The sequence below is a fragment of the Corylus avellana genome, chromosome ca1 (genome assembly GCF_901000735.1).
Source record: "Corylus avellana chromosome ca1, CavTom2PMs-1.0".
Classification (NCBI taxonomy): Eukaryota; Viridiplantae; Streptophyta; class Magnoliopsida; order Fagales; family Betulaceae; genus Corylus; species Corylus avellana.
Window position 1 is genome coordinate 14,620,551 of NC_081541.1, and position 26,555 is coordinate 14,647,105.

A 26,555-nucleotide genomic window follows, 5' to 3' on the forward strand; every position below is an offset into this window, starting at 1 on the left:
GTTCTCCTGTCCTTCTTCCATTCAATTTAAAAAAATTTTAATCTATTACATCTGTAGAACTCACATGATTGAAGGTGTAAATACTATAAACTGATATACCTTCCGCCAGAACTCTCACGCCATGTAGCAATTTTCACCAATAAACTTTTTTCTAGTTAATTTTCTAGATAGGAGACTAATGTCCAAGCGGCCAAAATTCAGCAAATCTCGTTGCTGCCTTCAAGTTAAGGTCTGCTGGTGAAACAAGAAGAACAAACTAAAAAAAGCTCATCAAATCAAGAAGATTATCTAACATTATAGCAGAGGCCTTGCCTCTTGATGTACAAATAATACATATCACATGTACACAAAGAACCAATTATACATAGGGTGCATAGTACACAGATTTATGGCAATGATAAATGTATACACATAAATATACATATACACTAAAATTACAGAAATATCATCATCACAAGGACAACAGGAAACAAATGTTATATACAATAAATTGTTTTGGGCATTGCCTAATCCTGTCCTTGTGCACTTTGGCATGACCAAGGAGTGCTTGTGGGATCAGCAACAGAGATCTGAACTTGAAGAACCTCATGAATGGCTCCTCGCTGAAGCACTAAAAGAACTTCCTGTTCTTTGGCCAATGCAAGCTCTGCCAGAGAGACCCAACGAGAATGAGACTCATCCCGCATGCGAAAGCCATAAAACAATCGGCCAAGCTTCCACCATTTGACGCACACTCGGCGCTCTGAAATCTTGCAACTTTGAAGTGCTTCAATGACATCCTCATTCTGCCAATTATGATTTTAACAAACCACATCAATACATCATATATTCTACAAATCCCAACTAGCAAAATCCAAATCAGGATCCGGCTCATCTATAGCCAAAGCTAGAAATGGTGAAACACATAACAAGAAAACTACTCGGAGATTGAAGCACAGATAGATGATGGTAGAAATGCAGGATTTAGCTTTAACATGCATATTAACAAGCATGTACAACAAGTATGATAAGTGACTGACCTGCTTGGCTTCTTTTGGGTCATTGGTTTCTAGCAATAAATTAATAAAAGAGGGAATTAAGCCCATAACTAAAACAAATTATCTACTGTAACATCCCATAAAATTACAAGTTATATCCAAAGCTCCAGATGGAGTTAAGTTTGGTCCATGTTCACCAATCCATCTTCAAGCTTTGGTTTTTAGGGTTTGCTAACTTAAACTCGTTAAAAGCCTGGTCAAGCCTCTCCCCTCCATCCTACTCGAAAATTGACATTAGTTAAAAGAAAAACTTCTACTGAAACCAACCAACAGTAATAACCATGAATCCTTTTTTTCTTTTTCTTTTTTTTTTATCAATCACCTGAGAATCCAGTGTATATTTTAGGATAATTTACTACCAATGCAATCATAACAGCCTAGATAAGCAAAAAGGTCAGTAGGGGTTCCCACGAAATGTGAAGCAATGCTAACATACAAGTTATACACACAATATTTTATCCCGCCGTCTCATTATGGAACACCCAACTAAATAGAGCAAGAAATAAGCAAGTTCTCATAAGTTATATGACACGTCTCTACTTCTACTCTAGTTCCTACAAGACATACCATTGGTCACCAATGGCTTGCTGAGTAGATTCTGAATCCAAATATTTTTAGGCAAAAATGCTGGCATGACTTTTTTATCAAATCACTCTAAGGTTTAAATTTTATTAATTACTCCATAAGGTTCCAATTGTTATCAAATAGATACTTCCATCCACCTTTCGTTAATTCTCTAACAGTCTTGCCACGTAATACCCAATCAGAAGGTGAAACGTGTCCCCTTTAAATTATCAAATATATATATAAAAAACAGAGGTTGGGGTGGCCGCTCGAGCCACCCCCACCTTCCGATTTCTTTTATTATTATTATTATATATTTTTGTATTTTTTGGTATTTTAAGGGAACACATGTCACCTTCTAATTGGGTATGATGTGGCAGTACTGTTAGAAATTTAATGAAAAGTTGGTGGAATGATTTATTTGATGACAATTAGAACCTTAGGGAGTAAATCAATAAAAGTTAAGCACGGCATATTGATTTGATAAAAAGTCATATCTCAAGGACCCATGGAGCATTTTTCCCATATTTTTATAACCTATAGAAATAAAGTTGAATTCTCTTTCTATTCTTTAGATTACCAGATGTTCACGTATTGGAAAACAAAAATACTTTTAATAGACAGAAATTAAACAATCCAGAGGAAGGAGGGCCAAGAAGTAAATACCGGCACTTCAAGCCAACTTAAGCAGTAATGCAAGCCAACCAAGTTAAGCAGCACATTACACTTCGGTTTGAAAATGAACATTTGGACATCCTTGAACCCAACCTGCATGGTGGACAATTCTTCAATTGCTTTCAGATAGTCCCCGACCTCAAGTGATTCATTCGGAAAGCATTTTTCTACAAACTTGGTTACTGCAGAAACCCTTCCTGCCATTTCTTTGTGCCTCTTTATGTAAAACCCCCTCCATCCCTGCAGTAGTCTTAACTTTAATACAAGACCATAACATTGCTCTAAACTACACAAAAACATGGGGCAGAGAGAGAGATAGTGGTCCTTGATTATCATTTAAAAAACGGGGCTAATCAGAAGGCTAATTTTTTTTTTCTTTTCACATAAACATGGATAGATGTATTATTCAGAAAGGAACCATGATCACTAAAAAGTTAAGAAATAGAGAGAAATAAACAATTTAGACACAAATAATTTCCTTTTGGATAGATATATACACTTGTGAGATTGAATATTTAAGTCTCACATAGAATAGTATCATTTAGAATGAAGCCACAATCACTAAAAATTCTTTTAAAAAAAATAGAGAAATCAATAAATTTTTAGACATGAAAACTCCAATGTGAGGATGAGTGTTTAAATCTTATAAAGAATAGCAGTCAAAAGAGTGGTTGGTTGATATACATAGCATGTGTGAGTATAAGAGCTCACATAAAATAGAAGTCAAAACTGTGAGTGATTATCTATAGCATAATTTGGTCCAAATCCATAACAAGTTTTTGACTTGAGCAATATCCCAACATGTTAAATTTATCATTAGAATACCTTGAGCTCTCCATTAGAGACGATAGTGAAGTACAACATGATAGATAACAATAATGATAATCTCTTTCAAAGTTGGATATAGCAAAGAATCTAGCCAATATGGTGGTTGTAACACCCTAGAAAAAATGTTAGTTACGTCTACGTTATCACTCCAAAAAGACTAGCCAATTTAGAGCTCCTTATAATCACTTATAAAGCGTAGTCCTGCTTAATAAGGAACTAATGTAACAGAAAGGCCATTTTGAAACAAAATAGTAGTTTAAGTTAGTTAAGTATCACAAATGGTAGTTTTGCGCAAGTCCGAATGAGAATTAGTTTATTGAAATAAGTGTATTTTCCCAATAAGATTATATTACCCACTCACTTGTATAATTACCATCCCGTGTGGAACTTAACTACTTTTCATTCACAGGTACATGCTCCGACAAACTTGAACCTAGAAAGGCTCAAAACTATAGAGGAAGACTAACAACCTTATTAACAGGACAACTTGGGATACAACAAAACAAACAGACATACAGTAGTGAAGCAATAAATAACAAATTACACTAAGGTGGATAAACCTTGGAGATTGGGGCTTTGGTGGGAGTAGACGAAGAAGACTCGTCGAACAGAGTCAGAGACGTCCATCTTTCCTTTACCAGAGACTCCCATATGCACTCAGAACCGCACAACGACCTCCAGAACCGAGAGCAACTACCCAAGGCACAGACATCCGGTACCTTTTGAAAGACAAAAATCAAATGATTATATTTCAAAGACAGAACAAAGAATGAAATTATCAAAAAATGAACCTCAAGTAATGAAGCAATTTTCAGGGCAATATCGTCCGGGAGCGAGCTCTGGGTACCCTCCGATTGCTCCATGGTTTTGCCTCAGGCGGTAATTGGAAAATTTGAGAAGGAGCAGGAATATACGATCGTCTAAGCTTGTGTGACCCTTGTCAAACACCGGGAAAAACTCCTCTCAACTTGTGATCTTCTACGTTTGCTTCAAACTATTGGGAACTTTTTGTTTGAATTGGATTGTAAAATTGTTTCAAATCTTCAGAGACGATCTTGATTTACTCGGCGGAGGCAGAGATATCTTCGACGGCAAAATCTAAAGCTTATAAAAAAGCTTCAAAATTCCCTCTCTCTCTCTCTCTCTCTCTCTCTCTCTGTGTGATGCATCACTGAAGGCAGATGTTAAAATCGTGTAGGGACTGTAACGAGTGAAGCCCCTCAATTTTCGGCAAACCACCATATGGGTCCACCCCTTTGGACACGTCTAGGGGTTCCACCAGGCACCAACTACAGATGGTCAAAAGGTGGACCGACGACCAATATGTTTTTTTTTTGTTTTTTGTTTTTTTTATTTGCACTATAATTAGAGCTACTATATAATATATTAATAAATTCTGTCAACTTTTATAATAGTAGGAATTAATATATATATATATACACCTAGAGAGTCACTAATCATTTTTTTTTCAAGCTAATTGACTTATTTGTCAACATCTTAAACCGTATGGACCAAAAATGCATTTATTCTTCTGAATAATGATATATAACTGTTAAGTGCCTAACTGTTTTTTAAGGCAGTTATAAATAAATCATTAATCGCTAATAGTTAACCATATATATATATATATATATATATATATGAGACGAAGTTGTTTTTATGTTTAAATATATAAAAATCTAGAAATGATGTTATAGTAAGGTATTACCCACGTTGTTTTTGTTTATTTTATTTTTTAAAATTATTTATTTTAAAAAGTGGTTAAATAACCACTAACAACCGGTTAATCGCCCAAACGATTAGCAAATTTTACTAATCGCTTAAACGGTTATAGTTAGTAGTTTTAGTTGGTAACCGTTAATGCATTTTTACCCTTAAGCTGATGTGACAATACCCATTGATCAAAATTGCTAATTGTATTTGTCTTTTCACCCGTAAGTTAGATGTAGATTGACCCCCCCTTTTTTTTTTTTTATTTGTAACATGGGCTGATGTGAACTTGTTCAAAAAATAATTAAGATGGATGAACACTAAGTGAGATGGGTGAGATGAGAGTGTTCTATGTAACCTTACAATTTTTTTTATTTTTTAACATGGGCTGATGTGAACTTGTTCAAAAAAAAAAAAATTTAAGATGGATGAACACTTCTACATCAACTAAGTGAGATGGGGTGAAATGGGAGTGTATTATGTAACCTTACAATTTTTAAATATATATATATATATTTTTTTAAATGATACACATTCTCAAATCCACACTTTTAAGTGCACATTTCGCGATATGACCATAAAAATAATAACTATTAAATTTTAAATAAATATTATAAATTATAAATATAATAATAATTTTTAGGGTTAAATACCTTATTGCTTCTTGTAGTCTAACTTATTTATTTTTTATCCTCTATGGTTTATTTTTTATTACATGAGGTACCTCTGGTTTGCCTAAAAACGGAGATAGTACCTCTGTCAAAATTTTGTCCAAAATTTAACGGAACACTCCATCAGCACTAATAAATAATTGACACGTGTCCTTATAATTAATTTTTAAAAAAATAATTTTTAAAAATTAAAAACATTAAAAATTTGGAGGTCGCTCTTAGCCATTTGGCCCATTTGGCAGGAATGGGGGTGGCTTGCCACCCCCATTGGCCAATTGGGGGTGGCTCGGGAGCCAAAGGGGATGGCTCGCCCACCCCCATAAAGCCAAGAGCCACCCCCAAACTGGCCATTTGGGGGTGGCTAAGGAGCCAACAAATTATTTTTTAAAATTAATTAAATATAATTTTAAAATTTTTAATTAAAAAAATATTTTTTTAAAATTAATTATAGGGACACATGTCAATTATTTATTGGTGTTGACGTGGTGTTTTGTCAAATTTTGGACGGAATTTTGATGAAGGAACTATCTTTGTCTTTAGGCAAAGTAGAGGACCTTATGTGATAAAAAGTAAACTCTAAGAGCATTCCCAATAGAGGAGTTATGCAAAATGACTATTCAAAACTTATTTTATCTAGTTTAGCTAATGAATTTTTAAATGCCTCTTACATCCGATTAGCTATATTTTCATCTATATCATTTAAATATATATTTTTTTTAATTTTTTTTATAAGGATTGTATTTTTCTTAAATATCATATTTTTTTAACTTTTTGGAAAAAAGAGATGTAGAGAAAGAAATAGTAGGAGAAATTTTTAAGAAAAGAGAGACGTGGAAGAGAAATAGCATGACAAAATTTTGGGAAAAGAAAAAATAAGTGAGATAAACAATTAAAAAAAAAAATGAAATGGCTCATGACAAAAGTACTATTATATGTAGCATTTTTTTTTTGCTAATTTAATAAAATATATATTTGTTTTTTTTTGGCTAATTCAATAAAAAAGATTTTTAATAAATTTGATTAGCTATTTTAATAAATAGAATGTTCTAAGAGTAAAAAAATAAATAAATAAAGAAGTTAAACCATGTCCGTGAAATTTAGAGGGACGCGCATTTGTCTTTCCCATTTTTTTTTTATTTTGTACGCGCGCAGTTGCTGTCATATCAACTAAAAGTCGTTGCCTTTATAACTCTGTGTCCCAAAAAAAAAAACTTAAAAAAAGAAAAAAGAACAATCATAGAGGTTCAGAAATTCCATTTTTTTTTTCTTCTTCTCCGCCATTTCAAACTCTATCTCCGATCAGGTCCTTCCACTCTCTCCTTTTTTTTTTTTTTAAAAAAAATTCTTTTTAAATAACTTTTTCAAAATTTTTTGGTTCGTATGGATTAATTAGTTTCTGTAATTTCAGATGATGCGAATTTTTTGCTTCTGAGACATTGATGAGTTAAAAGGTACGGAATTGTCGGTTAAGGTCTTGGAAAAACAGAAAAAGGAGTTTGTTTGGGAAGATTCGACTTCTCTGAGGTTTCTGTGATGGAAGGCCAACTCGTGGGCACTGAGATTCATGGATTCCATACATTGCATGGTACGGACATAAATTCTAGTTTTTTTTTCTTCTTTTATTTTTATTTTTTTAAAATAATGTTTGAAATGCATTTCTTGAAGTGATTTTCCTGTTTACTAAAAGTAATACCACTTTTTAGTGATTTTTATGATCGAAATTTCTGTTGATTAAAGGTAGGAAAAGCACTTTCAAGTTGCTGATTAGGCAGTGGCTTGAATTGCTTAGGGTTTATGAGCAAGAATACTACTTTTTCAGTGTTTTTGTGCTTGGTTTTTTGTGGCTTTCTCCTGTATTTTTTTTAAACAAAGGGTTTCTTTTATATGGGAAATTGCAGGTTGCTTCGTCTGCTTTGATATAAAATTTTCCAATAGTTATAAGAGCAGAGTTTGGATATAAAAGGATATAATTTACAGAATTTTATAATTCAAGATGATTTTCTTTCACCAAGGTTTACTAGAATTGATTCATTGACAAATTTAAGCATGGTGTAGACATTTAAGGAAAAGAAGAAGAAAAAAGGTCGGGGAGAAAAGGTCAGAAAAAATTTGCTGCAGAAAATTAATTTTATTGCTAAGGATCATTTATTTTAATGGATAGTTAACGTGTACAGTTTGACAAAATTATATACGGTTTATTCATGTCTTTCTTTGAGTACTTGTTGTGACTTTGAGTGTGGCTATTGATTTCTTTATTAGCTTTTGTGAAAAATATATTTGGGGTGTGAGTTTTGTGCCTTTTGTTTACTTTCGTGCCTTTTGTTTTTATGGTGCCTTGTTTTATGGACAGATTTGGATTTTGGGAATATTATGGAAGAAGCCAGAACAAGATGGCTCCGCCCAAATGAAATTCTTGCAATTCTCTGTAATTACAAGTATTTCGTCATCAGTGTCAAGCCGGTGAACTTGCCTAAAAGTAATTACCTATTTCTATTAATTGTAACATGATTGGTATCACTGTTTACTATTTAGGACGCCATTAGAAGCATCTGCAAGTAACATTGCATATGACTTCATTCATATGGAATGTCATTAAGTGCTTAAAACTAATACAGAATGGTTATGGGTTTATTGCGCTTATATATTGCAATTGAAAAGCAAGAGGCATATTTCTTGCTTGGGTTTGATGAAATTTATCTATGTTTTACAAACCTTTTTTAACTGATAGGTATACAATATCAATTACTCCTAATATTGTTATATTGTCTATTTTGGCCATTAATTTAACAGGTGGCACTATCATATTGTTTGACCGTAAGATGCTTAGGAACTTCCGGAAGGATGGTCATAACTGGAAGAAAAAAAAGGACGGGAAGACTGTCAAAGAAGCCCATGAACACTTAAAAGTGAGGTTATCCCAATTTCTGAGATGTTTTTAGTAGTGTCAACTTATATATATGCAACTCATGGTACCTTTGTGAGTGATAGTGTTTCTACAATATGCATTTCTTGATACAAGCAAACAATATATACACATATGTATCATTCTGTGTATATATATATATATATACCCCTTGGAGCTCAATTTAATGTTTCTCCTTTTTGTGCTTGTTTAATACTTGTTTGTTCCAAAGAATGTTACTTGCAACATATCTTGGGCTATTCTTATCACCTGAGTATGAATATAATGATATTGCGGCTTAATTTGCTGTAGTATGAGCTCCAATGTTTCTGGTGTCAATTTGATTATTATGTATGGACAATTCATAGTTAAGGTTATATAGATTTTATTAGGTTTGAAAAGGTTATTTTCATTTGAGAAATTCTGTTTTGATGAGGTTTGCTTTGCTTGTCGTTTGTTTCATGGTTCAGGTTGGTAATGAAGAAAGGATCCATGTGTACTATGCACATGGCCAAGATAACCCAACCTTTGTTCGCAGATGTTACTGGCTTCTTGACAAGTATGCAATGGCTAAGCTTTATATGGATCTTTAAGTCCACCAACTTATTAGCTATATCTTATCAATATAGAAAGATAATTTTTTGTTAAAACTTCACTTAACCCCCCCTAAACTTTCATTACTTTTGCAATCAACCCCCCTAAAATTCAAAAACTTGTAATTTAGTGTATCGAACTTTAAAAAGTTTGTAATGTCGCCTCCAGTTAGGATTTTCTATTAAATCCTAACGGAGGCATTGGAAATTCCCAAAATATCATTCTTCTTTCTAAAAAATTGTTTAATTAAGGTAATTTTGTAATTTTAAAATTTTAGAGGGATATAAAGGTTATTTCACCCTTTTGCCATCTGATTCAACCCCAAGACCTAACGGGAGGGGTGATAGTACAAATTTTTAGAATTTGATATACTAAATTGAGAGTTTTGAACTTTAGGGGGTGATTGCAAAAACAATGAAAGTTCAGGGGGGTTAAGTGAAGTTTTCCCTAATTTTTTTCATATGTAATATTATCTGAGATTTTGTTTCGTAATTTTTTAATTTTTTAATTTAATTTAATTTATTTATTTATTTTTTTTTTTCAGGAGCCTAGAACACATAGTCCTTGTTCATTATCGTGAAACACAGGAGGTCAGCACTATCATTGTTCATGCCCTTCACCCTTTAAGTTTCTTTTTTGCCATTTTTGCTTTGGTGCCTATAAAGAACTTGATGTTCTAACCTTATAGTGGGCTGCGGGTGACTTTTATGATACAGCTGCAGGGATCTCCTGGGACACCTGTCAATTCAAATTCTAGTTCTGTTTCCGACCCATCTGCTCCTTGGTTTTCATCTGAAGAACATGATTCTGGCACTAATCATGCATATAATGCTCGCGAGAAAGAAATTTTAGGTTATATTAGTTGAATTTTCTGTACATTGAATTCTGAAATGTTTTCATAGTGAAGTGGCTTGTTTTGTTTTCAGTAATCTATACTTGTTATTTTGAGTTTAGAGAAGGTTAGAAGAAAATTCATTCTTCATTTAATATTGTAGTTATTCTCATTATGTTAGATAATCAGTGCCAGGAAAACAAATATAGTTAAACAACTATAATGTTATCAATTCTCTAATTATGCCTTTTTCTTAAAATTGACATGCAATATTCTCACCCTCTGATTTTTGGAGAATCACCAGGTCCTGGTGACAATGTAACTGCCCAGAATCATGAACTGAGGCTTCGTGAGATTAATACACTCGAATGGCATGAGCTCCTGCTGACAAATGATTCTAACAACGAAACAGCACCTACAGGAGGTAACTGAATAGATCCTATCTGCAGCAGAGCCAGTGGCTAGACAGAAAACACTCACTATGCTTTTTTCTTTCCTTCTTTCTGGCAGAGAAAGTTTCAAGCTTTGATCAATCAAACCAAATCGCAGTAAAGGGCTCATTACATGATGTAAGTAGGATCATACATAGTCTAGTATGCTTCCTACATCTTTTTATACTTTCATATAAGATTTTTTTTTAATAGCTGTAAGAATCTTTTCTTTCATCTCGAGTCCTTTTCTAGTCCTTCTGAGTATGCCTTTGATATGATGAATGCTGCGCCAAAAGTAAAAGGCTGCTTTTGAGTTGAGGCATCTTAATCTGCCTCAGTTTTTACCTTTCTTTTTTCTTCTAGTGAAGAAAATTTATTTTATGGTCTTAGTTGTCTGACATCGGTATCGTAAGAGTAGAGCAAGATTTTATGGCCATAGGGAGCGTGATTTTTTTAATCTTCTGGGTACTATTTATTGCTAACATTGATTCGAATAAGTTTAACTGCTTATTTTGCGCAATATAGGTGTTTAGAGGCTTTGCAGTGCCAAGTTGCTGGCAGCAGGCTTCATTTGTGATGTTTCATCACTTCTTTTTTGTCTTGTGTTTTCTTGTTGTTTGTTGCTCAGAAGAATCCTAGAGTAACTTAAATTTACATGTGCAAGTGGAAGTGTCGGTAATTGTTTTTTGTCCGAGCTGCTTTCTCATGGCATTGTTATTTTCTTTCTACTTAGCATGCATGTTCTGTAATTTATTATGCCTGCAGACTGACTTTATGTATACCTCCTACACTTCTATGAGCCAACTAAGTTGCTACTGTCAATTGTACTGAATACCTCTCAATGTGAGGGTTTCTCATATTATATGGGAATTGTCTAGCTAATTACAGGCTGTATCTCAGCGATTACAGCAATCTAGGAGAACAAATAAGGCAACTAAAATCTACCTATTAATTACAAGATACGATAGCTATAATACAAAAATATACCATAACTAGAAAGACTAATTATGGCTAAATATATATATATATATATCATATCTGACTGACATCCCCTCTCAAATTGATGTTGGTCGATCAAGAAGCATCAATTTGCCCACAAGGAACTGATGACGCGGTCGTGTCATTGCCTTCGTGAATACGTCAGCTATCTGAAGATCAGTGGAAACATGAGGAAGAGATATAACACGAGTGTCCAAGGCTTCCCGAATAGAATGACAGTCTACCTCAATATGCTTCGTACGTTCATGGTAAACAGGATTAGCAGCTATTTGAATGACACTAGTATTATCTGCATGGAGAGGAGTAGAATCATATTGAGAAAAACCAAGCTCAGCCAGAAGCCCACGAAGCCAGACAATCTCAGAACAAGCAGCAAACATTGCTCGGTATTCGGATTCAATAGATGATTTAGAAACACGAGCTTGTTTCTTACTCTTCCAAGAAATCAAAGAATCACCAAGAAACATACACCAACCCGTGACAAACCGCCGAGTATCAGGACATCCGGCCCAATCCGCATCACTATAAGCAACAAGGCGAAGAGGAGAGCCGGTTGGAAAGAACAACCCACGGCTAGGTGACCCCCGAAGATAGCGAATGATACGGCGAACCGCAGCTAAATGAAGATGGCGTGGAGTTTGCATAAATTGGCTAACCTGCTGGACAGCGAAGGAAATATCAGGTCGAGTAATAGTCAAATAGTTCAAGTTGCCGACCAACTGTCGGAACATAGTAGGATCAAAAAGAAGATCACCCTCCTCATTGCGATATTTCACATTAACCTCCATAGGAATATCCACCGAAGAAGAATCCTGAAGACCAGCCAGGCGAATCAAGTCCTGGGTATATTTGTGTTGATTCAAGAATATACCTGAAGAATCGGTATGCACCTCCAACCCCAAAAAATACGTAAGAGGACTAAGGTCTTTCATATGAAAAGAAGCCTGAAGATTCTGCTTGAGATGGCCAATCAAACTGGAGTCAGTGCCAGTAATGACAATATCATCCACATACACAAGTAAAAGAACGAGACCAGTCGGAGTCTTGCAAAGAAACAAAGAGGAGTCATATTGGCTTTGGACAAAGGAGAAGCGAAGCAGCGTAAACCTGAATTTTTCAAACCATGCCCGGGGAACCTGTTTTAAGCCATAGAGAGACCGCTTTAACTTACACACAGCTGCAGATGGAGAAGAAAACAAACCCGGGGGAGGAGTCATGTAAATATCCTCTTTGAGATCACCATGAAGAAAAGCATTTTTGACATCCATCTGGTGAAGCGGCCAGCCTTGGGAGGCGGCAATAGAAATAACCGTACGCACTGTGGTCATCTTCGCTACCGGAGCAAATGTCTCCTCATAGTCTACCCCATATTCTTGTCTGTTCCCAAGAGCAACTAATCGTGCCTTATACCGATCCAGAGTCCCATCAGAGCGGAGCTTAATCGAGTAAACCCATTTACAACCGATGGCTTTAACATTAGAAGGACAAGGAACCACCTCCCATGTCTGATTGTCCTGGAGAGCCTGAAGTTCTTCATCCATCGCTTTTCGCCAACATTCATGTTTAACGGCCTCGGAAAAACATGTAGGGATGGAAATAGAAGACAAAGTAGCATTAAAAGAAGTGTGAGAAAAACCATACCGATCAGGAGGACGTGATACTCGGGCAGATCGTCGAGGACTAGGCTCAGGAGGTGTGGGAGAACTGATCGAACCTGTCTCGGATGACAAATCAATCTCCGGAGAAGTTGTCAGAACAGGTTCGGATGAAGGGTCAGTCTCGGGAAGGGGCAAAGTTGGTAGACGTCGAGTATACACATTTCCAGGTTTGAACCGTTCAGGGAGAGGAGTCAATTCATCAAAACATGGTAGAATACTAATTTCAGGCAATGACTCAACATGTGTAGAAAAGAAACATTGATTCTCAAAGAAAACAACATTACGAGATATACGAAATTTGTTAGAACAAGAATCATAGCAAACATAACCCTTGTGTGAAATACTATTAACCCATAAATGCACATTTAATAGATTGAGCAGAGAGTTTGTGACGTTCATGAGAAGGTAAATGAACAAAACAAACACATCCAAAAGTATGCAGATTAAGATAGCTAGGATGTTGATGATACAAACGATAGTAAGGAGAATCAAAATTCAAGACCTGAGAGGGCAATCTATTAATTAAGTAAACTGTAGTAGATAATGCCTCAACCCAAAATTTAGATGGAACGGATGACTCAAGCAATAAGGTGCGAACAACGTCCAAGAGATGTCGGTTCTTTCGTTCCGCCACCCCATTTTGCTGAGGAGTATAAGGACAAGAGCGCTGAGAGACAATTCCTTTGTGTTGTAAGAAATCATGAAATTCGTGGGACATGTATTCTCCACCAGAATCAGACCTCAAAATCTTAATACCTGTAGAAAATTGATTCTCAATATATGCTACAAAGGTCTTAAAAACAAACAGGACCTCAGATTTAGCCCGAAGAAAATAGACCCAAGTATAGCGATTGAAATCATCTATGAATGTCACAAAATATTTATATCGAGTATGAGAAATGACAGGAGAAATGCGCCATACATCACTATGCACAATATCAAAGCATTTTGTAGCACGACTACCATGAGAAGAAAAGGAAAGTGTCTTACTCTTACCAAGTTTGCAAACAGAACAGTCAAATGACAAATTTTTAGAAACTCGTTCTTTATTGCCTAACAAACCAGAATTTAACATATGAGACAAAATAACAGAGTTTAGATGACCCAAATGTTTGTGCCATACTTTGTTTGGAGTGTTAACTGTCATACAAGCCAAAGATAAACAACTAGGAATTGAAAAGTGCAGTGGAAATAGTCTGCCAACTTTAGGCCCCTTCGCGAGTATCTTCCCCGACACCTAATCCTACACAAGACAACCATCACGAGAGAAATGGACATCACAGTTTTTCTCAACTAACTGGCCAACTGAAATAAGATTATTAGAAAGTCCAGGAGACACATAAACATCTCGGAATGAAGGATTGATATCTCCTACTTCATTAATAGCTAAATGACTCCCATTAGCTACTTGAATATGAGATGAACCAAGATATAGACGAACATTGCAAAGAGTATCGGTCATATGATTGGATGCAGCAGAATCATTAAGCCAAGACTTATACGGAGTAGTACCATTACCTTGGAGCCCTAAGGCGGAAAAGGCTGACATAATCATTTGCTGGACCATTTCAGGAGTAAGAACAGACGATTTGGCCGCAGAAGAAGACGCTGAGGACATCACTGGAGCGGAAGAGGTGTTCATTGCAGCTTGATAGGCGGTAGCTTGGCGATTCTGAGGCCGAATGGGACATTCTTTGATAAAGTGGCCCTGTTTCTTACAGTAATTACAAGATTTCTTTGCACACTTGGCGGCAATATGACCATACTCCTTGCAGCTGAAACACTGGACCTTGCGCATATCCTTACTCTTCCCTTTCCCATAGGCTGCATAGGCTACTGGATTCGGGTTGGAATCTTGCTAGAACGTAGCCTGTGTGAGAAGACGCTGCTCCTCGCGAAGTAACTCTCCAAAACAAACATCCAAAGATGGAGAAGGATTCCGATTCATTAAATTTGAGCGAATAACCTCAAATTCAGAGCGCAATTTCATCAGGAATTGATCTCTCTTGCTTTGCTCATGAACCGCCTGAACAGCAGAGAGAGATGCAGCAGGTACCTTCGCATAAACCATATCAGAAAATTCTCCCCACAAATTTTGAAAACCAGAAAAATACTCCGGAATGGAGAGATTGGCTTGAGTGTAACTAGCAATCTCATATTTCAGCTGAAAACGAAGTGCGGTATTGTCCTGATGATAAACTTTCAACAAATACTCCCACATAGTCTTCGCAGTTTTATAGGGCCTCAGATTGAGCACAATAAGAGGATCAACAGACCCTAAGATCCAAGACATCACACGTGCATCCTTGACCTTCCACTTAGCCAACTCCTTAGTTTCCGTAGGAGCTGGATCACTACCGTCAATATGGCCCCACAACTCTTTTCCCGTAACAAATAATTGAAACTGGAATTCCCAAGCAGAATAATTTTTTCCAGTAAAACGAACCCCAAAAGCCTCGCTAGAAGACATGATGAAATAAGAAAATTAGAAATTAAAACACTTGATAAAGGAGTAACAGGCCCACCAGATCTGTTGGACAGCAAGCCCAAGTCCACACAAGTCAAACACCAATCAGCAACCCCAAACAGCACCAAAGCCCAAGCCCAGCAAGCCCAAAGTTACCAGCAACTCAGCAAGTCCAAGCCCAGCAAACAGCAATCAGCAACCCCAAACAGCAAGTCCAAACTAGCCAGCCCAGCAAGTCCAAGCCTAACAAAGCCCAAGCCCAAAAAACACAATTTCAGCAACCCAAACTAAACATCAACCCAAACCAACAGCACCACAAACAGAAAACCCGACAGCCCAAATCGCACAATTTCAGCAACCTAATTCGCCGATTAGCCCAACTCGCCGGAAACACCACGCCGATAACACCACCGATTGCCAAAAGCCCAACTCGCCGGAAACTCCACGCTCAGCGCACCACGCCGATAACACCACAGATTGCCGAAAGCCCACGTCTGCACAGAATCTGCCGACAACCACCACAGACCTTGCTGACAGCCGCCAAGGATTCTCCACAAACCAAGAAACTGCCGAATAGCAGTTTAGAACCCACTAGAATGATCGACAACTCCCTTGAAGTTATCGACCGCCACAAAAACAACAACCCAATCCCACCCCAAGCTTGACAATTCCTACGCCCCTCAACATGTAACTGAAAACAACCCTAATTTAGATGATGGCTTTGATACCATGTCAATTGTACTGAATACCTCTCAATGTGAGGGTTTCTCATATTATATAGGAATTGTCTAGCTAATTACAGGCTGTATCTCAGCGATTACAGCAATCTAGGAGAACAAATAAGGCAACTAAAATCTACCTATTAATTACAAGATACTATAGCTATAATACAAAAATATGCCACAACTAGAAAGACTAATTATGGCTAAATATATATATCATATCTGACTGACAGCTACGATGTTGTGTATGTTAGTTTTGGTTAAGTTACTTAAACTACCACTTTTTTGCTTCAGTTGTGATAATATTGGTGTAAGATAGTCAACCTTATGTTTATTTTCATTGCAGGGAGTGAATAATTTTTCAACTGTACTTTCTTCTTTTGGTAATTTAACGGAGCCAATTGCTAGGAGCGAGAACACTTATTCGAGTTTCACAGACAGTGTTCATGTCCAGACGCTGGGGGTTCAAATGAACACAAACATGCTTAGAGGGGATTCTATTACCATGGGCGCCTGTGATTCCTTGGACATTCCAGTCAATAGTGGATTGGAAAGCCAGGACAGTTTTGGAAGGTGGATGACCCACATCATGGCTGACTCGCCAGGTTCAGTGGATGATGCAGTGCTTGAATCCTCAATTCCTTTCGGTCATGAATCATCTGTCTCTAAAGCCCTGGATCATCATAAATCTCCCATTCCAGAGCAAATATTTAGCATAACAGAGGTCTCACCGGCATGGGCGTTTTCTACTGAGAAAACAAAGGTTTTTATTTTGCTAATACCTGCATTACTATTATTTTGGTATTCTGTTATGATTGAAAGTCTCTCTTGTTTGTCTTATATGCTTCAAATGCCTTTAACTAGTCTTGGATAATCAGGTTTAATTTATTATTATTTGGAAGGGATAATAAATGGCATGAAAATATATTGGCAATCTTAGTTTATTGTGTAAAAGTAATTGTTGAAACTTCTGGAAGTGAAAAATTCTGTAACAAGTGTGCAGTCTCTGTTGGCACTAACAACATCATTCCCTACTCTCCTCTATGCATATGCATAACAAATGGGAATTGATCTGCTATGTAAGAAACTATTTTGAAGAAGGGAACAGAAAGAGAAAGAGAAAAAGATGATCCAACTCCCCTAAACTGCTGGTGAAATATCTCAACAGTGTCACTAAATAGTTGTAGAATAACAATTTTGTGTCTGCACTCTGTTTCATGATACCTGAAACTTAGTGTTTGTTTTAAATTCAAATCAATCATTTTTTTTATATTCCTCTCATTTTCGCATTAAACAATCAAACAAATGGAGTGTAGGGGCTTCTGTGTGTTATGTGAAGAAGAATTTGGTGGCTCAGAATATTTCCTCTTGTTGAGGAACTATTGAGAATCAAGGCCAAGTTGTTGAATCATTCAGAAGTGTTTTCCACTGAAATACCATATCGCATGCGTTTTTAATTAGGAGGAACAATGCTAGACTTATCAAGTAATGAGATTTGGATGTTGCAATACTTTGGTTGAATAGAACCCTGAAGAGCTGAATTCAATTTTAGCTTCTTATCAGTAGAGCAACCATTTCAATTTCCACCTAAAGCTGATGGCTGGCACTGTGTTGCAAGCTCCTTGCATACGTGTTTTGAACCAACTAAACTGTGATTCATTCCAAACAAAGCCTACTTGATCTTTGTCAGCAGTGGTGTTGAACTTCGAGGTTGTGATATGAAACAGCATGGATAGTTAATTTTTCCTTGCAGTCAGGTTGATCAATGATCATGAATGGACCATTATGTATATGGGTTGAATAACTAAGGATGGCCAAGTTCAAATACTTGTCATACACTTTTGACCTTTGTTTAATTGTTGTTTCAGATCCTAGTCACTGGATTCTTTCGTGAAGAGTATCAACATCTTGCGAAGCCTAGTCTCTATTGTGTCTGTGGCGATATATATGTTCTTGCAGAACCTGTTCAGGTTGGGGTGTATCGCTGCTTGGTGTTACCACATTCTCCTGGATTAGTACACCTTTTTATGAGTTTTGATGGTCACAAACCCATCAGCCAAGTGTTGAATTTTGAGTATCGCACTCCTTTATTGAGTAACCCAGCGATTTCCTCAGAAGAGAATTACAAGTGGGAGGAGTTCCAAGTTCAACTTCGGCTTGCTTATCTGCTCTTCTCTACATCCAAGTGCCTTAGCATTCTGTCTAATAAAGTATCACCAAATGCCCTGAAGGAGGCTAAGAATTTCTCCAACAAAACCTCTAACAATAGTTGGGCATATTTTATGCAGTCAATTGAAGACAAAAAAATTCCATTTCCACAAGCAAAAGATAAACTGTTCGAACTTGCTTTGAAACACAGAGTAAAGGAGTGGCTGCTGGAAAGGGTTGTTGAAGGCTCTAAAAAAACCACTGAATATGATTTCCAAGGTCAAGGTGTAATACATTTATGTGCTATTCTAGACTACGCCTGGGCTGTTCATTTATTTTCATCATCAGGCTTATCATTGGATTTTCGTGATAAATGTGGATGGACAGCTCTTCATTGGGCAGCATATTGTGGAAGGTAGTTCTTTTATTTATCATATCCATCACTGGTTAGATTTGCTGCCCCCTATTTTTTTTTTATAAGTAAAGATATAGATTTGCTGCCCCCTATTTAATTATCAAAAAAGATTTGCTGCATCCTATTTGACTCTTGAAGCTTTCGCATTAAAACTTTCCACTGTCCCCCTTCTGTCACCCATGAGAGCTTGAGCTTGCCCTGTTATTTTTATGTCCCAAGATTTTTCTCTTCTTACTAATATTGATTTTTTGCATTTTGTGTAACATAAATAATTCTCATGCTGAATTATGTAATTATAGCTTGGTTTCATGGCTGCACGTATTTCATATTTTACAGCTTTGGGAGCATATGTTGTGGCTTTGAAAAGCATTTCCAATCTTGGGTTATCTATTTCTAACATTGGCAATGTGCAGGGAGAAAATGCTTGCAGTCCTCTTATCTGCTGGTGCAAAGCCAAACTTGGTCACAGACCCTACCCCGGAAAACCCTGGTGGGTGCACTGCTGCTGATCTTGCATCTTTGAAGGGGTATGATGGCTTAGCAGCTTATCTTTCAGAAAAGGCCTTGGTAGAACAATTTAAGGATATGAGCATAGCTGGAAATGTCAGTGGTTCCCTTGATACCAGCGCAACTGATACAGTAAACACTGAGAACCTCAGTGATGATCAGCCGTACCTGAAAGATACTTTGGCAGCCTACAGAACAACTGCTGAAGCTGCATCACTTATACAGGCTGCATTCAGGGAGCGCTCATTAAAACGACGGACGGAAGAAGTTCAGTTTTCTAGTCCAGAGGCTGAAGCACGCAGTATAGTTGCAGCATTGAAGATTCAACATGCCTTTCGCCATTTTGAGTCACGAAAAAGGATGGTGGCTGCTGCCCATATTCAACATAGGTTCCGCACATGGAAAATCCGCAGAGAATTCGTAAATCTGCGTCGTCACACTATCAAAATTCAAGTAACCATCTTTCCCTGTTTTCTTGTTGACGTAGTCGAGAGTTGGATGAGAATAAAATATTATAACTAGTATGAATCACGTGGTGGATGGCAGAGGCCTCTTATGTTTAGCTTGATCAAATACAGTGGGTATTTTTAGGCATTGTCTGTCAGCTGACCGTACTAGAAACAATCAGACTTTGTTTTGCCTTATTAATATGGTTCACCAAATTTAACCTGGTCATACAGCCATGCAGGGTAATATAACATTGAGAAGTCAACCTGAATTGCCCTCGTTGTTAGTGTATTGTTTTGTTTAAGTTGACAAGCATGATTATCACTTAAATGGACTAAATTTTTTTAAGGTTAATGTAATGAACATTGTCAAAGAACATATATTCATCCATACCCTGTAACCATGTGTAAACACTGATTTAGTGACATTAGAGGTTCGACAAAAGATGATTAATTGCACTTTTTTGATGCAGGCTGCTTTCCGTGGTTTCCAAGTGCGGAGGCAGTACCGTAAAATTCTTTGGTCAGTTGGGGTGCTTGAGAAAGCAGTTCTGCGCTGGCGTTTGAAGAGAAAAGGTTTTCGTGGTCTTCATGTTGATCCTATCGAAGTAGATCCTGATCCAAAGCATGAAAGCGATACAGAGGAGGACTTCTATCGAGCTAGCCGGAAACAAGCTGAAGAGCGTATCGAGAGATCTGTTGTACGGGTTCAGGCTTTGTTCCGTTCGAAGAAAGCACAAGAAGAGTATCGGAGGATGAAGATAACCCATAACGAAGCCAAGGTAGGTGACTCGCATGGAGATTATTGGTGTGTTACAATTTAACTGGGCGGAATGAACGGTTAACGAATTTAAAGTTGTTTTATGCAGCTGGAATATGAAGGGCTTCTTGACCCTGATATATATATGTAGTAGGTGAAGAGACAGGTGCAGAAACAGGCTTCACTATGGTTCAAATGCTGGGGAGTCTGGCTGTTGATAGAGTGACAGAAATCCACAAGCGTTGTGTACTGTCGTAGCCTGTACATCCTGTAAATGCCTAGATTAGTCTCCGTTTGCTCTTTCAAAGTGTTTTTAAGATTTTGAGAGGGTCATGGGTTCAGTCTGTCCGTCTTGTTAGTTTCTTTTTTCGGTTTTTCACCTCTTGTTGTAAGTGATTTGGTGGACAACATCTAGGAATGACTTGTATTTGATCTTAATTTGCACCGCTCTTAAAAAATCCCCAAAAATACGTTTAGCATAGGTAATACAAGTAATGCTAGAAGTTATATTTTTATTATAATATAATGTTGATGTGGCAGCTTCAACTAATTTTTGAATTCATTATTGTTTTTTTTTTAAAAAAAAAAATCAATTGTTGGTTAGATCTGTCACGTTTTAACATTAACTAATCATTTGTCGAGGTTGACAGTGATAAACTATTAAAAATAAATATAAGAATCATGCTCTATTAAAAATAAATGTAAAAAACGCATACATTTTTGACACCTTAATTTAATAAACTAAAATAGAAATAAATTCTCCAAACCAGAAAAAACTGTCCAGCAATAAAAATCCAGAAGATATAAGCAACACAATCGGTTCTCCTCGTAGCCTTGGGGTTTAGGTGCACATGCTGCAATTCTGCTGGTCAACGAGGGTAGGTAGAGAGATGGAGAACATGAAACACGCACTGCTTTGTCGTTAAAGGCTCATACCTATAGTAATATCAGCAACTAAAAGCTTAATTGGTCAAAGATACTGATAACTTGTTCAGTTTGCTTGATCGTACGTTACTCACCAACCCACATAATAGAGCTTTGCTTAGTGTTGGGTATAGGTTAGATTGACAATAATAGTAGTATTTTTGCGCACTGAACCCAAAAAATCAATTAATCAGCTTTATATCGACAATAATAAATTTTGATTATTTAAATTAACTCGGTTACTTAGTGAAGTCAGTTAAATGGTTAAATGGCAATCGGTTAAGTCAGTTTTTACGAGCCAAAATGGATAGTCTTTTAGCCCAAATGATTTCTTTGGCCTAAACAAATTGTGTATTTGAAATGTCTTTGGGCTAAATAAGTGATATAAAAAACTATTGAGGGCCAAAGTCAATTAAGTCAGTTCGATTCCTGTTGGTTTGATTAACCGATAAAATAAAAATTCTACTGTCTATTGAATAGAACCAACGTCGAAATAATTTTTTTATTCTGAAGTCGGTAGTCAATCAGTAGCGATCGATAGCAGCAATAGGATATTTTGCCAACCCCTAGCTTTGCCTAAAGCATGAAAACAAATTGAACACAACCATCGCACAAATTTTTTGCTTCTAATTGAAAATGAAAAGGGGAAGACATCCATCCCTAACGAATTACATTGTGGTGGAATTTCGAGTTCACCTTCAGTAAATTCTACAATCACTCAACTGAACCTCCAAAGCCCAACCTTTTATTACTTCTGCAATATAGTTTTTACCAATACAGAGTAAGACAAACAGAACTACTTATCTATCCCTACCAAGAAAAGGTAGAAGAAACACACCAAGTTTCCCAGCTAAAAGTGAAGGCAACTACCATAGACTATATATTCACTTTACATCAACACCTATGCTTAAAATTCTCTAAAACCAGTTCAAATGAAGAGACTGCAGCTGTGGTAGGAAAATTACCATCTTGGTAGCCTCAGCACATCTGCTTGTCTATCCGTTTGCCTACTTGATGTACTGAGAGAGCCACTTGAAGCCTTCGCCATATCCCATCTTGCGGACAATGCTGCACATGAACACCTCGAGGGGGCGGACATTGGAGTCGCTCAAATTAACCTTTCCCTTACCTGTGGTGAAGTTGGTCAGGCCCAAATGGTAGCGCAACTCATCCTCTGAGGCTGCATAAGGTATGTCAATCTTGTTTCCTAGAATAAGGAACGGGACATTTGCCAACGCCTCATCAGAGAGGAGTGCATCAAGCTCCTTCTTCGACTCAGCCAATCTCTCCTTGTCGAAAGCATCGACCAGGTACACCACCGCATCCACCTAAATGATAAATCAGTCACAAATTATCAGAGAGGTATTAATCCAATCAAAGAAATTTTTAGTCTAGTTTCATGTATCACCCCCGCCCCCAACACAAATTGCCGTGAATAGGACTTTCGTGCCTTGGAAACCAGAAGTGATTAACAAATGATTAGCACTCAGTTCCAAACTAGGAGCATGTGCAGCTGCTCCAAAGGACCAATTCATAGCCCCCTTTCATTGAGATTTTCGGATTCCTAGTTCCATTACAAAGTCCCAAGACTGACAACACCTAAAACTACAAATGCCGCCAGAAGAATACTAGAAATTTAAGGTTGCAGCATCTCAGAAAGTAACTATAGGTAAATCTTTAGATATTGTGTCCATGCAGAACCAGAGCCACCACAAATATCAAGACATATGGAAACTGGAATTGTACATAATGGAGTGTAAAGTTTGAAGAAGTTAATGGAAGTTTTAAGCCTGAAGAAATTTGTATCAATCGATTAATTTAAGTTTCGCAAATTAAAGGAATTCCTCATAGAGAAAACATATTTCCATGTCGCTTTCAACATAATAAAATCATCTACCTTTTATGCTATCTACTGCTTCCACCCAAATGGCTGAATCACAAGAGCATGGAACGATAATAAAAAAACAAAAGGTTTCATCAAAAGTTCATATTAAAAAAAACATTAATATTCATATTCAAAGGTTCAACATAGTTCAACCGCCAAATAGGCAAATACAGGTAGCAATACAACAAAGTCGGCAGTCACACACCCATACCAATATGCATACAACAACTCCACTGTGGATTTCCTGCTATCTAACAGCCACCATTCCTCTGTATTGCTCTTTCAACAATGATTGCTATATCATTATGACCAAAAATTACCTTTCAAATCAACATCTATATTTTGTGAGATGGCTATTGCTAATAAATTAAACAACAAAATTGCACACAGAAATGAAGATTGAAAAATACGGAGGAAAGGAAAGTAGATTACAGAAGACCATCCTAGCAAACAGCCCAAAAGAAATACATATAATTATACATATAGCATTAATCAAATTACAGTAGACTCTGTTTGGTTGCTGAGAAAATGTAAAAAAACAGTAAGAAATTAAAATTAAAATAAAAACCTTGGCGTAATAGTCCTTCCAGACTCTGCGAGCGATCTGATGGCCACCCAAATCGAAAGCCTTGAACTTTATCTTCCCAATACTCAGCTCCTCCGACGTCGGGTACTGCGTCGGTTGATGCTGAACTAATCTCTGCACACAAACAAGAACAAAGTTTAGACTCCGTTTGGTCACCGACAAAATGTAAGAAAATATGTAGAATGAATGAGCGAGAACCTCGTCTTTGAGCATGTGAAGCAAGGTGGTCTTTCCAGCATTATCAAGCCCTAGGAACAAGATCTTCGCCTCCTTTTGCCACAGACCCAGCGATGCCAGAACCCCATAGAACCAGTCCACAAGAAACATGTTTTCTCCTAGAGATTTCACACGCTGATTCGCTCTGAACCTCACAAATTCAACCGCAAAATGGTGCCGTAGACAGAAACAGCGAGAGAGACAGAGAGCGCTGTGTTTGGTTCCGTAGAAAGTGAAGGAAACCGGGAGAGAATTTTATTTTGTTTTTTCCAATTTTTTTTATATATTTGATTGGAAGATTTTTGGGGGTTTATTATATTTGTAGGGTGATGGGGTGGAAATAGGTGACCGGTTTGTCCCGTGAGCGAGGTGTGGAAGGTGGGAGGTCGACCGCTTACGCGTGCCGGTGGAGGGAGTGGGTGACAGGAATTAGCCGGTTGTGGAGTTTAATGTCTTACGTGGAAGGATTTGATTGGTAGGCACGCGTCACAAGGGGTTTAGCCGCCGTCGATTTCAAAACTGGTGGCGATGAGATTTGTCTTGAGAAGAAGACTCTTCGTGCCTAAGGGTATCAGATAGATTGGACGGTGAGGATTAGCATGAATCCCATTCAAGCAAATTTGTGTTTAAAAAATGAAAAATCCAGTAAAATTGTGCACTAGTTTTTACGATCTTATTTTTTCGAATAATTCTACGAGTCCTTCTTATATTTTTTTTTTGAACCATTTCAAAAATGATGTAGCTATTAAATTCATCATTTGATCAAAATTCAATAATGATCAATCACAAACCCAATAGTGAATTTAATAGCCATATCATTTTTAGATGGACTCAAGAAAAACATAAGAGAAACTTGTAGCATTACTCTTTTTTTTTCCTTACAAAAAATTTAGAGAATCGTAACCGTTAATTCAAATTATTTTTATCACACAATTATTCTATAATGGTGACGTAATAGTTATAATTAATTTTTTACTTTTGTTAATGACCAAGATAAAAATTAATTGAAACTATCACGCTAGTATTGTGAAATCTTTTGTTATTGAACTATCCTAATTATACACAAAAGGATGGTTGTGGTATGTGTGAAACCAATGAGTAATGCTACGTATCATCTTTTTATTTTTTATTCTCACAAATTTGATGGTAGTTTTAAAATTACTATTAGATTTATATATATATATATATATATACACACACGGAAGCATTACCCTTAATGAATAGCCCTGCACCTCAAAAAATTAGAGGAAGCTAATTAGAAGGAAGGAAAAGATTCAAAATCAGTGTATTTGGTTTACTTGATTTATAATTAGTTTTATGTTGTGTCCAAATGAATTCAGAAATTATGAGTAAAAAGGCGATTACCATTAGTGGTTATAGATTAAAATCGCTAACCGTAACCGTTTAGGCAGTTAATAAAATCCACTAACCACCTAGGCGGTTAACCGTTAGGTGGTTAGCGGTTAGTAACTCTAATAACCGCTAACCACTTTTTAAAATAAAAATTTTAATTTAAAAAAAAAAAAATGTTGTTTTTTATGGTAATAGGATAATATCATACATACTACATACAACATCGTTTCTAGATTTTTATATATATATTTTAAATTTTAAACACAAAAATGACATCATTTCATATATTTTTTTATATATAAATATAATATATATATATATATATTTTTTCTATATATTTGGTGGTTAGCAGTTAACAATTAATACGGTTATTAACCGCCCCCGCCTTTTCACCTCTATCAAAAATTCCTGAGATATGCCAAAAAAAAAAAAAAAAAAAATTCCATATAGTCAAATTATGAAATTTGACTATAAGAAAAAAAATTTTGTTGACATACGTCAAAAACCTCTGAATTTATTTTTTATTTTTTATTTTTTTCTAATTCTCTGAATTTATTTTAATACTAGATAGATAGAGCTAATTGTAAATAAACAATTTTTACAATTTTTTCCTGAAAGGAATTGTGATCCAAAGGATTGGATTTTGTGGTTTGAGTCAAAAGAGTGAACACGTCTTTTCTTTCCTCGACTTTCCAAGTTGTTAGCGAATCAACATTCTGGAATCTCAACGAGAGCAATCTACTGTTTTTTTCAACTTTATTTTTCTTTCTATTTCTTTCTTCTTCTTTTGTCTTCTTTTTTATTCTTCTCTATGTTTACGTATATTCCAAGCAAGGGATTCTCATTTTGTTTTTAAGCTAGAAAAGGAAAAGAAAACATAACAAAAGTTATGGATATTTTTGTTAATGTATTTTAAGACTTTTTTCTAAAAAAAAAAAAAAAAAAAATTAGTTTGAATGTGTTTTTTTTTTTCTTTGACATGGTCTGAATGTGTTTTTAATGTAACGTAAAGGTCAAAATCATTTTTGTATTTTTAAAAGTATTTTTTATTTTAAATTATTTATAACGGTATTTATTATAAAATAAAGGGTAAAGTTTACTTAACCCCCTTAAACTACTACCCTAATGATAATTTACCTCTCAAACTATCAATTGCGATAATTTATCCTCCAAACTACCAAAACAATGACAATGTACCCCTAATTTTATCAAAATGACAAAATTA

The 26,555-nt window shown here is 36.2% G+C and overlaps 3 protein-coding genes across 5 annotated transcripts; 1 reads left to right on the top strand and 2 right to left on the bottom strand.

Moving 5' to 3' along the window:
- Nucleotides 1-272: 272 nt before the first annotated feature.
- On the bottom strand, nt 273-4,293 carry LOC132167992 (uncharacterized). Of its 3 annotated transcripts, XM_059579050.1 has the most exons (4): nt 3,896-4,290; nt 3,665-3,823; nt 2,268-2,516; nt 273-785 (listed from the first exon to the last, which is right to left on the bottom strand). In XM_059579050.1, the coding sequence occupies exons 1-4, from the start codon at nt 3,965-3,967 to the stop codon at nt 507-509; spliced, it is 759 nt and encodes a 252-aa protein (XP_059435033.1). In that variant the 5' UTR covers nt 3,968-4,290; the 3' UTR covers nt 273-506. The 3 variants fall into 3 exon arrangements, with proteins under 3 accessions (XP_059435033.1, XP_059435034.1, XP_059435032.1); XM_059579051.1 differs by having other exon boundaries at nt 2,370-2,516; nt 3,665-4,293; XM_059579049.1 differs by having other exon boundaries at nt 3,665-4,292.
- Nucleotides 4,294-6,697: 2,404 nt separating this feature from the next.
- On the top strand, nt 6,698-20,847 carry LOC132189936 (calmodulin-binding transcription activator 5-like). Its single transcript, XM_059604793.1, has 14 exons — nt 6,698-6,788; nt 6,894-7,070; nt 7,836-7,961; nt 8,276-8,391; nt 8,858-8,946; nt 9,526-9,571; nt 9,698-9,833; nt 10,118-10,237; nt 10,324-10,382; nt 16,437-16,853; nt 17,959-18,653; nt 19,067-19,613; nt 20,080-20,388; nt 20,476-20,847. Exons 2-14 carry the CDS (start codon nt 7,019-7,021, stop codon nt 20,515-20,517), a joined length of 2,754 nt encoding a protein of 917 aa, XP_059460776.1. The 5' UTR covers nt 6,698-6,788; nt 6,894-7,018; the 3' UTR covers nt 20,518-20,847.
- A 1,166-nt stretch (nt 20,848-22,013) lies between these two features.
- LOC132189944 (GTP-binding protein SAR1A) lies at nt 22,014-24,261 on the bottom strand. Its single transcript, XM_059604804.1, has 3 exons — nt 23,960-24,261; nt 23,744-23,875; nt 22,014-22,618 (listed from the first exon to the last, which is right to left on the bottom strand). Exons 1-3 carry the CDS (start codon nt 24,086-24,088, stop codon nt 22,298-22,300), a joined length of 582 nt encoding a protein of 193 aa, XP_059460787.1. The 5' UTR covers nt 24,089-24,261; the 3' UTR covers nt 22,014-22,297.
- Between the last annotated feature and the right edge of the window lie 2,294 nt (nt 24,262-26,555).

Coding starts and splice junctions, on each gene's coding strand:
- LOC132189944 (XM_059604804.1), bottom strand. CDS start 24,088: ATGTTTCTTGTGGACTGGTTCTATGGGGTTCTGGCATCGCTGGGTCTG. Junction 23,876..23,959: donor TTCACATGCTCAAAGACGAG/GTTCTCGCTCAT, acceptor GTTTGTGTGCAG/AGATTAGTTCAGCATCAACC. Junction 22,619..23,743: donor GGAAGGACTATTACGCCAAG/GTTTTTATTTTA, acceptor TTTATCATTTAG/GTGGATGCGGTGGTGTACCT.
- LOC132189936 (XM_059604793.1), top strand. CDS start 7,019: ATGGAAGGCCAACTCGTGGGCACTGAGATTCATGGATTCCATACATTG. Junction 10,238..10,323: donor CGAAACAGCACCTACAGGAG/GTAACTGAATAG, acceptor TCTTTCTGGCAG/AGAAAGTTTCAAGCTTTGAT. Junction 16,854..17,958: donor TTTCTACTGAGAAAACAAAG/GTTTTTATTTTG, acceptor TTGTTGTTTCAG/ATCCTAGTCACTGGATTCTT.
- LOC132167992 (XM_059579049.1), bottom strand. CDS start 3,967: ATGGAGCAATCGGAGGGTACCCAGAGCTCGCTCCCGGACGATATTGCC. Junction 2,517..3,664: donor CCAAAGCCCCAATCTCCAAG/GTTTATCCACCT, acceptor AGACTACTGCAG/GGATGGAGGGGGTTTTACAT. Junction 786..2,267: donor TAAGTTGGCTTGAAGTGCCG/GTATTTACTTCT, acceptor CATAATTGGCAG/AATGAGGATGTCATTGAAGC.